The following is an 11,686-nucleotide window of genomic DNA, read 5'->3' as shown; positions in this document are numbered from 1 at the left end:
ATGGGCTTGCTCCTCATGGAGGATCTGAGACTTGTGGCTGTGCGGCTGATGCCCTGAAACTGATGATGGGAGCTAAAGTCACGGTATAACATTAGAGATCAGTACCCCTGAACATTGTCCAGCGCCAAATGAACGGACTGTTCTGCCTGGAGTAACAGACTAGCTTACGTTTGTTAATCGATTTTGTGGAGGCAAATCGCGTTTTGTGAGTATGAGAGCCCCTCCCGTTTGCCGCGTTACCTCGCTAACACCTTCCCCATTCCCGTCTCTTCTCCCCACCATTTCCAGCTGTTCTCCTTGCCTGCCCCGCCCACTTACTTCTCCTGTCACTTATCACTCCTTCACTAGCCGCTCACTAGCTCCCTATCTCTCTCCCCTTTCCTCCCCCTCCCTCCCCGCCTGCCTGCCTCCCTCCCTCCCATACAATAAGGCAGCAGGGTGTTGCTGGAGCTGCTGGAGCTCAGGAAGGAGGGGGTGACGTCACGGTCTCTCCGCTCAGCAGCAGCTGCAGCTCCGGGGAACGAAAGGCGAGGAGGGAGCGGAACCCCAACACTTAGCCCTGGTGTCCCCCCCCCTCCATATTCATTATTTAGCACTGCATTTGCCTCATGCACCGAGAACCCCCCTAATAATCTGCAACCCCTTCCTACACATACGACCCCCAAATAGCGGCAGCCGCTTCCCTGTGTTATTTGGATCCTGCGCCCCACTTTTCAGCACCCCCAGCTCCTGCAGGAATATAGCCTAGTAACAGTAACCATCTGGCACCCCTACACCCCAGTAACGGAGGGGCTCCTCATACTCACCGGTCCCCTCAGCAGCAACAACCCGCCTGCCCTCCTCCCCGACACCCGGGCCCGCAGCGCCTCTGTGCCTCTTACCTGCGCCAATCGGGATCATGTGCATCCGAACTGGGTACCATTAATATGGGCTGCATCGGGAGCAGGAGCAGCGGGACCGGTGAGAGGAGGAGATTTGTGCAGAGTACTCGTTTATGTACGTGTGTCCCCGCCTGCAATATATGTGTGTGTGTGATATTATATGTGTATCTAGTGCGTGTGTGTATTTATTCATGTATTATGTACGTGTGTGTATTTGTGTGTATATACGCAGTGACAGACAGACCTGTAAGAGTGAATGTGCCCCAATCGCTGATCACCTGGTGGCCCAGGCACCGGCTCCAGCTCTCAGGTACCACAGCCCCTCACTGCTGTGCATGGAATGCTCTGGCTCTCTACAGGTTCTCCTTTTGGTTATGGCTTTGGCACTTGGGGGCTCATGCTCTGCTGGTAATGGATGAATAGGGGGGTGGCTTTGCTAGTATGTACTTTTGCTCTGTCTTCTGGGCTGGGGGGGGGGGGGGTGGGGATTGCTCTGCTGGCTGTGGGGGGACATGGGCTAATTCTCTGTTGACTGGACTCTTGCTCTGCTGGCTGCTGTAGAAGTTGGGGGGGGGGGGGGGGATAGCATTGTGGTTCTAACAAGACTTTGCTCACTTTGTACCTTGTTGTCTTTGATTTCACTGGGGTATTTCTGCACTATCTTTACTAGACTGGGGGCAGGTGCTACCAACTTTGATACCAATAGGGGGTAAAACACTGATAATGGAGACAGATACTCTGCTGTCTCTAGTACAAGTGGACCAATACTTTACTGACTATTATATGAATAGGAAAATGCTCTTCTGGCTCTGGTACAAGGTGCCCTGTGAGATTAAAGAGGAAAGTGATGATATAATAAAATTCCCTCCATTGGTGGCTTAAGTCTTTCTAAGTACACCCTGTCCGCAGGTATAAACGCCAAAGTAAAAAACAAATCTCGCAAGATAGGATAAAACAAAACAAAGAGCATGTGCACTTAAAACTTGTAAATGTTGCTCACATTATTATTATTATCTTGGGGCATCTGTACATCGGTATAGTGTTATAGGTGGTCATGGTCAAAATACTTTGAGAAACTATGTTGGACAGGATCAGGAGGAAAGTTGCTTCCAACATAACTGAGCAGTGCTCCATTGGTTCTCTTGGGATGTGGGCCGCATTTTCTGGGGTCTGATGGGTATGAGAAAGGGCTCCACCGGTTCTGATGGTGCTGGGACTGGGACAGCACGTCCCTTGTTCTGATGGGACTGGAACATTAATGGGATGATGCCATGGTGAGTGAGTCTCTGCCCACTCTGGTAGGACCAGAGTGTTTGCACACTACAATACCTGTATGACAGGGCTTGGAAAAAGCTTTTTTTGCCTCTGGTATGACTGTCTTTATTCTCTTCTGGTCCTGGAACTGCAGGGATTTATTTATTTAATGCTGTGCAGGTCAATGGCTTCCTGGCTTTATGCGCTGCTTGCAGTAGTTGGATGGGGAGTTATGCTCTCAGCTTTATGTAAGATCTGGGTTGTTTTTCTGACAAACTTTGGGTTCATATAAGTAGGAGGATATAAAATTCATGTAAGTTTTCACCATACATAAGCAATCTTAACAACCTAGCAGGTTGCAGTCTTTGTGGCAATAGGTTCTGTGCTCTGCAGATGTTAAAAGGGGGTCAGGCTAGTGCACTACTGATTTTGACACACAGACAAAAAAAAAAAAAAAACTAACAGTATTGGGTAAATTTTCTACAGACACTGGTAAAGGGATACTAGTTATCTAAAGCCATTATAGCATTTTGAACACTGATAAGCAGGCTTTTGCACACAATAATGCAATTAAAAATACTGTTTGAATATTTGAATATTGTAAGGTTAGAGGTAATCTTAACAGGCATGACAGGATGGTGCTGGCTGATGCTCTGCAAGGTATGGCAGTGATGCAATTTGGCATGCATGGGTTAATGCTGTGCAAGCTATTGCAGTGGTTGGGCTAATGGGATGCTGGTGTTCATAGAATAATGTTATTGCTATGTGGCCTCTAACACAGTGGGGTTAATGCCCTGCTCTGACAGTGGTGGAATGAATGCCCTGCATTGTTCTGTAGGGGGAAAGGTTGAGATCAGTTTGATTTTAACATGCAGTGACACACACAACAAATGACACTGAAAGTGACATAAGCACATACTCAGTGACACGCTGCCAGAGGCGCACACACATGCTCCCACACACACACACACACCTCTCTCCTGTCTTCTGTCATTGGAGTCACAGCAGCCTTTGCACTGGCAACAGGGTCTCTACATCTTTTGTCGCTCGCTTTTCCTTATGGGTTTTTCCAGTTACTGCCCTGGGGGCCTCATTGTGACAGGCCCTTTCTTTCCGAGGTGAAAGGAGAAAGAGTGGCTGTAGTTCCTTGCTTGTAGTGAGTATTTTGTTTGTGGATACAATGCATTGTGAGAGAAAGCAATTCATATTTCTCTTTCACTAATACATAACTTTATGCAGATATTTTTATCCATAGTTGGATGTCTATAGCAAAAGACCATAAATTGAATTAAAAAGGTTGTTAGGTTCTGTAGTTGCTTGGGCTCCTATTACTCCTAATAGTAGCAACTAATAAAACATATAGCATGTTTAGAAAGCTCTTTAGAGCATAGTTGCTTGTTTCTCTAATCTATATTTAATATTAATCTTCCAGTGTCTGGCAATGAAGTAGGCATCAAATAATGTGCAAGCAGTATAGGGTAGTGAAAATAGAAAACAAGATTGTGAACATGGAAAACATAGGCGCAAAACTTACAGCCCTTAATGTGCTTTAAAATCTAAACTTTTATTGGATGAGGTTTATGTTTAAACCTAAAACTTATGTTATCCTTTATTTAGGCTTCGTATAGGATGCCACACTAAGGGCAGTTGTATGAGGAGCAAATTAACCTCTGTGCTGTATAAATAATATGTTCTATACTTGCATACTGCTATTTATTTATTTATGTTTTAATATTTTGTTGTGATAAATTGCTGGCAAGGATGGTAATTGTTTTAAATATAATGTTGTGTATTTATTTCATGCTAATGCTATTTCGTAGAAGCCAACTATAATTCATTTTTCGTCTGGTTTATGGGGGTTTGAGAAGTTCTGTGTTTAGCTTCTAGTTGTTTATTAACAGAGTAACAGGAAGGATTGAAATATTCTGCTTTGCAGTAGGAGAAATACAGTCTATGCATTAAAAAAGTGCTTTTTACTTTGTGATTATTGTTGTCTCATTAATAGTTAGATTGTGGTATCATAATCTCCTGTGGCATAGTATCCCTAAGTGACTGGAATAACTGGTTGAAGATTTATCCAGCTGTACATTTTAAAGACATTGCTGAGACATTCTGTTCCCACTAGAAATCATGTATTCTAGTTTACCCTGCATGTTACATGTATAGAGTGCTGGATTATCATAAAGACTCATAGGGCCCCCGTAAGCCCACTTGCCTACACCCCAATCCTCCTACCCCTGCCCCTGATTCATCCAAATGCCTGTTTAGTTGGATGCCAGTCCTTTTTGCAGTCGTTTAAGGGGCCCCTGCTTTGACTCTGCCACTACCACAGGACTCCTGCTAATTCCCCCCCCCCTTCCCTCCCCAGGGGGCGCTTTGATGCAGTACACTAAACATTATATGTATTCCCTGTAGACAGAAATGTTTTAATTATTGTCTGTGGTTCATAAAGAAAATGTATATAATATTGTAGTAGAACTGCACTGGGCGGTAGTGATGTGCGGGTTTGGGTACAGGTTAAAATTTGGGCGACCATTGAAGGTTAGGACTGGGTGCAGGTCAGACTACACTGCTTCCCTGTCTTAGAACCAGAGGGGTGCGCAGAAGTAGCGAACTGAGAGGGAAGCCGTGGGTACAGGTTGGGTGCAGGTCCTACAATGGCAACATTTTGCAGGGTCAGGTGTGGGTTAAAGTTTTGTGGGTTATGGTTGGTACCAAAAAAAAATGACCAGTGATATTTAATGAAAAGAATAGGGTCCTAAACTTTGCTTTTATTATTTAGTTAAAAATAAATCAGTTATGATAAGTAAGAAGCTAAAGAGGGGTGAGGCTATGTGAGAAGAGTATCTCAGTGCATTAAAGGGAAATGTTTTTTTAAATACTGTTTGTGGTTACTTTAAGCCATGTATATATTTTAAACCAACTTATAAATATTTATGAATATATTTTGCATATGGACACATGGTGGAGCATGCAATGTAAATTAACATCGGAAAAATCTCAGCCCCTCATAAAATAGCATTGCTGCAAAGGCTCCACACATCAGTGAAATTAGCCCTCTCAGCATACTTGTCATTTCCTTCTAGCTAATTTGCAGTACCTTGGAACAAATGGCCCTCATACACTTGTGACTTATTAATGCATATTGTTAATGCTTGTTAATGTTGTACATTGTCAAATGTACATTGCTGCATGCACAAGTTGCACTTTGTAAATAAAAAAAGATACATACCTGACAATTAAAAGTGATAAAAAGAGAAATAAAATTATAATGTAACAAATACTGTTACTAAAAGAATAAGAAAAAACACTTAAGGACACTGTAAGGCAGATTTAGCATGTATCCTTGGAATTCTGGCAGCTACCCCTAAAAGGGTACAGACCGATTTGCTTTTTCTAGGAATTTAACAGCCTTTATGTGTCCTTAAGCTGTTCAGTTCTGCTTGTTTTTGTCTTGAAAGTCGCTTGCATGAATGGACTGCTCCTCAGCTGGGAGGTATGCCTGACTGATCCTGACATCAGTAGAAATATTATTTTGCATTAATACTATTTTGATCTTGCAAGATTGGTTACATCAAAGACCCGGAGACCCTCTATACTGCACATTGAATACTGCTCGTTGTTCTGCTGACAATCTACCCATACCTGTGGCTGACCTATTGGACTCTTCACTGCAGCTTAGTGAAAGCAATGGAGCTGTAGGTTTTTCCTATGCACATTGTTACCCTTCATTGTGATCACGTGTCACTACAGTGTAATATACAGTGGCAAGTACATTGTCATACAAAAGTTATTACATATTACTTGAACGTATTTATATAGTACACTACTGGATATTTTATCTTGTATTTTTATCATCAGTTGCTAGAATTTCACATTTTTTGCTACTCTTTTACCATCCAGTGAACTCATAAGCTTTGCTGACAGTATTAAATAGTGTAACAATGCAATGAAAGATTTATTAAAAAGTTGCATAACTGTAGATAGTGAAAGGAAACCATTGTCATATACATATGTTATTTTTTTTGCAATGAGTTGGTTTTTCACTGGCAACTCCTATTGTTGCTGGTGGAAAGGCATTTCGGAGCGGTTAGTCACCTGCGGTAGCAGAGATATATCATGGGCGACTAACTTGCTCCATGAGCCATCAGACTTATTATTCATACATTGTAATGTAATGCAGAAATCTAATTTGACACTGCTGCTGCTTCTTCTGGGAAATTTTTAGCTGGAGCTATGGTAGAGGATGTTAAGGTGGCTACTTGTAGGGTGCTATCAGTGTGAGAGCTTTTATTATAGATGACTTGTTTTTGGAGCCAATCCTTTTATTTTTTTCTTTAAATGCATTGTAATGATCCAGGCAAACAAGGGCACAATTTGCTACAGGTTTGTTCTTGATTGCAAAAGTATCTGCTACATGCTAGTCACTTGATATGGGCTAGGAGACATGAGGCCTATCAAAACATTGCCCTGTCTCAAAGCTTACTGTCACTCACAAAGCTGCTTTCCTTAAAGCCGTGTTGTAGAGTGACACAGATCAGTAAACGGTGACTTAGTGGGAGATAGGGGGCACATTAGTTTGAAAAAGAAAACATATTGACAGTATGGTTTATATAGGCATAGTGGCACCTTCCTGTAAAAACCTGGAATGTGCCAGTATCCCTTTCAAACAAAACCTTATGTGCCCGGCACCTGCTTGTTGACATCATTAGGCTTAAAAAATTTTTTAGCTGCTGCGGATATGCAGCCTTTTCTGACAGTGCTGTAGGTCAGTGCTTTCCAACTTCTGTGGTACCAAGGGCCAGAATTTTTCTGGTCTGTGTGGGGAGGGACAATAATGGCCAATGCCTTTTTTACACCCACAATAAACACACCCACAAAATACAAACATTTTAAGACCATATCCACATTATTGGTGGCAGTACACAAAAAAGACAAATGGTTGGTACTTACTGAAATGTTATCCCCCATCACTCAAATGTGAAAAAGTTCATATTAAGCCATAGCCTTAAAATCCATATGCCTCCTCCTCTTCTGTGGGCAGCACAGTAACCCCCACATAATTACATAATTTAGGGACCCCCTAACAACTAATTCCAAATACTAACAAACTCACAGAACAAACCCCTGCAAGGTTCACCTCCCGCAGGCAGCATAGGGCAGGCAGAGTATGGCACTCACAGGGGGCATAGGGCAAGCAGAGTATGGCACATACAGAGAGCAAAGGGCAAGCAGAGTATGACACACACAGGCAGCATAGGGCAGGCACAGTAAAGCGCACACACAGGCAGCCAGAACATGGTACACACTAGAAAGGTAGGGCAAACAAAATTTGGCACACACTAGCAAGGTAGAAAGGTAGGGCAAGCAGAGCAGCACACCCAGGCAGAGTATGGTACACACAGGGAGCAAAAGGCAAACAGAGTATGGCACACACAGGCAGCGTAGAACAACGCAGGAACTCACATGGTGAACAACACATGGTCTTACAGGTGTGAACAATACAGGGGATTGCAGGTGTGAACACATTACAGCCTGAATCTGAGGTGTGAACCATGCAGGGGGGGCAGTTAATCTCAGTAATGATACCATTTAAGGCTTACACAATGGTAAGCCATCAAAGCAACCAGACAGGTGGGGGGGGCCACACAGTGGGGGCCATGGGCCACCATTTGGGCAGCACTGCTGTAGGTGAATGTGCAGTATTATCAGACATAGCAATAGATAGTCTAACCCAATCTTACAGTATGTACGTGAGTGTACCATAGGTGACATCAAGCAGTGTTGTAGGTAGTGTCAAGTTGTGCATATAATGTTATTAGGAAGTGCTCTAGGTAATGGTATACTAGTGTGCATTGTGGTTATGCATTAATTGTAAGTAATAATTCCAAGGGTTCAGGCATCAGTTCCATTGTGAGCTTTTAATTAAACATGTAATGATCACTTGGAGGGGAGAACTTTATTATTGTGACAAAAATACTGCAGTTACTGCAGTGTATCAATGTTTAATGCAACTAGAGTCTTGTAGAATCCACTAAAGCCTGAAGCCCTGTATGGGAAAAGAAAAACAGCTTAAATCACTTTATACAGATACATTATGTAGCGACTATAATTCCTAAAAATAGATGGGAAAACTACACTTGTGGTTCTCCAATCAGTATAACAGGAGATCAGTCAAAAATTAATTATCTCCTTTTGTGGCTCACATAGCACTTTAGCAAATCACCAAATGCTGTATAAGTGTACAAATATGGTGCTACAGGGGAGTGAGTGGCATAATGGGAATTTGGTAGAATAGGCAGAAGCCTTACCAAACAGGGAATAATCAGCAGTTCTGCTGATTAGTACAAATAATTATCATGTACTGGTTCGGTAATTGTGCAGTAATTTTGGGTAGTGCATTCGATGAGTGATTCATGGTAATGTGTTAAAAATTAATTGTATAAAAAAGTTCAAAAACTGACATAAAATAAATGTTATATTTATTGCAGCATTTTAAATTACACCATATATTACACATTCCTGAATTATACTGGAAATGATTAATGACTTTTGGAGTATGTAATTAAACTGGAGCAGTCAGAGGGAACCCACCCAAACATGGGGAGAACATGCAAACTCCATGCTGCAGGACCCCAGGGCTGCAAGATGTAAAACACTAATTAGTAATTGTCATAAATGTCTATCATTTTGTTGCTAGTTTGAAGAGCAAATTATGGGATGGCACATACCAGAATCCCAGTAGTTTGAGGGTCACTTAAGGAACAGACTCCACCAAGAATAAATATCCTATTAATGTTCTCAGTTTTATGTTTTACAGTATCAGGTCCTGGTACACTGTTGCTTGGTTAAGCCTGTTTCACATTATCTCTGATCTTAGGGTCATAGATGTCAGGGTCCTTTCTCATTTTTGTGATGTGCTGTACCTCTTATCCTTTGGCTTTTTCTGCCTATTGCATCTTTCTTGGCTTTGGGGTGGCTCCCGTATAGTTTAGCTGTTGGGCTGACACCACCACTGTGTAAAGTCAAAATCTGTTCTATGGCTAAAACACTGTCAGGTTCTACCAGACAGAAGTGAACCTCCTATAAAAGTCTGCAGACTGGATTGTAATCAGATCGAATTAGTTCTTGACGAAGGAACAGTGCTTACATTTGTAATAATAATTTTGCAAGAGAGCATGAATATAGTGCAGAAATGTAAGGGAAAAACTAGTAAAAACCGACCTTCTATGACACTCCTACTCAATTAAATGCTGGTATTTCCAAAAAAGAAACCCAGAAGAACTGAGATTTCTGCCATAACAAGGGAAATCTTCATGGCTATACAAATACTGAAATTCCCTCCTGGAATGGTACAGTGTCCTGACATACATGATTTTTGCAAACAAATTAAAAACAACCCATATAATTACAAATTGCTGTTCTTTGTACTTTATTCTCACTAACTATAACTATAGTAATATTTCATTTACACCACTGAGCTCCCTTGAGTAATTTAAAAGAGAACCTAAACCTTGTCCTAAAGGGAAAAAAACTGCAGAAAATCCAACATGAAAAGGAAAAAAGTCAGCATTTTGTATTCAATGTACATTGTAGTTATTCATTCAGCCCTTGTGGTTGTAAACTGCCTGGAGCTACAGCAGTCCATGTTGTAGCTATCACTCTATCAGTGTCATACTTTCCCATGTCACAGTGAAGGCTATTTATTCCCTCTGCATTTTGTCCCTTGGGTTAACATTTTGTATTTTTCAAGAGACACTAAGCTCTATAGCAGCCATTATTTATTGTCTTATTTGTGCTTGAGGTATTTCCTCGGAACTGGTATTATTAGGAATATCAAAGAGGAAAACTGCAATCACGTATGTAGCTTTCCTACATTTTCTTACCTCCTGAATTTTTAATAACCGGGATGTACATTTTTAAAACCCTTTGCTGAAAGAGAACAGATTGATAAAAGATGTGTATTCATTATTTATATTACGTTACAAGGCTAAATTCATTCTTTTCTTTACTTACTAATGTTTAACCAAAACTAATGTATGTAATATTCCCTCGAAGCTGTCTGCTTGTATGTACATACTCCAGAATACATAGAAATTGTAAATATACAAGGAAATGTTAATTCACACACGTAACGTAGTGCTAGGCTTTGCTTTTCTGGTTACACACATGCTACTTAATGTTCCCACCAATGTATTTTCTGCCTGCATTTTCTGTAAATAGGGACAAGTCAGTTAGTTCTTTTTCATTTGCTCTCATATCTGTGTCTCAGCACATGTTCTGACACTATCATTGCAGACAGATGCTCACTGAGTGAAGAAGCTAAGCATTTGTCCTGACAATGTGTCTTCCACAGAACTGGCATTAGTTTACAGGTGAGCAGTGAGTGTCCCTAACAGGATTCAGGAACAGGTGTTGTGGCCAATACCAGCTGTGTGCCTGGTTCTGCCACTTCATTTCCCCCATCGTTTAACTGAGCAAAGGAGTCAGTATAGCTCTGCCATACGAGAGTAAAGTTTTTATTAAAAAAAAAGCCCAACAGTATTAAAAAATTGTTAGCTCTTTTTCTTTTAACTACACTATTATTACGCTCTTTTCAGTTGGTATTGTATATTTTTTTATATTTTTAAACTATAAGCATGTGAAATGTTTCCTGGTTGCTTGGGTCACTCATCCCAGTCTGACTCACTGGGAGGGCTCAGTTGTGATTACCAAACTGCTGCATGGTTGTAGGGTCATTGAGCCCTAACTATCTGAAAGCAATTCTGATGTGTAGTGCTGGCTCTTTCTGAAAGCTCAGACTCAGGCACAATGCACTGGAATGGCGCCTACACACCAATATTGCAAAAAAAAAAAAAAATTGTTGGTTCAAGAATAAAATTTTAAATGGCAGAATTATTTGCTATGTAAACAGTTTAATTTATAAATAAAAAGTATACCATAAAAATCATGACATAATCCCTTTATTCAAAATTATTCTGATGGGTCCATATTAAAAATAATTGTCTTAAATGGCAAATAAACCATATTACTACCTATGTTTATTGTATTGACTTATATATTTAGTACAGTTTGTGCTTGATTTTGAATTACTGACTGACCCTAGTATCCAATGATGTGCTTGAATGTCAGATTTCAGAGAAAAGCCTAAATAAAGCAATGCACAACAAATATAATAATATATATCTGGCCTTTGAAACAATCTATTATGTAATTGCTGGGGTCACTGACCCTAGGGACCATATAGCATTTTGGGCTTCATTTTGGATAGATGCAGAGTAGAAAGACATAGCACACAAGAAAAGATCAGTTGCAAAATTTCATAGATTATGAAAACTGTGACACAGGAAAGGTTAATTTCGAGGGCTAATTCAATATACAGGCTTCCTAAAACCCTTGCCTCTTTTTTACCTTCAACCTTCCTTTAAACCTTTTATTAAATTGAAAGTAACAAACGCACAAGTAATTGTTTCTTGAAAATGACACATGAATGGTAAAGACTCCTTGCTGGATTGTAAGCACATTAAAGGCTGAGCATGCTGTAATGTAAG

General features: G+C 40.8%; 1 protein-coding gene across 3 annotated transcripts in view; it reads left to right on the top strand.

The window, feature by feature from the left end:
- Nucleotides 1-419: 419 nt before the first annotated feature.
- The window catches only part of fam131a (family with sequence similarity 131 member A), a 31,045-nt gene continuing 19,778 nt past the window's right edge, over nucleotides 420-11,686 (top strand). For 2 of the 3 annotated variants that reach the window (XM_031902586.1, XM_004914403.4), the window contains exon 1: nucleotides 828-996. In XM_031902586.1, the coding sequence (XP_031758446.1) occupies nucleotides 927-996 (70 nt within the window). In that variant the 5' untranslated portion in view covers nucleotides 828-926. Of the gene's footprint in view, nucleotides 997-11,686 lie in introns of all 3 variants that reach the window. The other variant, XM_002935145.5, reaches the window with a different exon arrangement.

Source organism: Xenopus tropicalis, chromosome 5 (genome assembly GCF_000004195.4).
Source record: "Xenopus tropicalis strain Nigerian chromosome 5, UCB_Xtro_10.0, whole genome shotgun sequence".
NCBI lineage: Eukaryota > Metazoa > Chordata > Amphibia > Anura > Pipidae > Xenopus > Xenopus tropicalis.
Note: the sequence above shows the minus strand (reverse complement) of the source record. Positions and strands in the feature narration are given on the sequence as shown.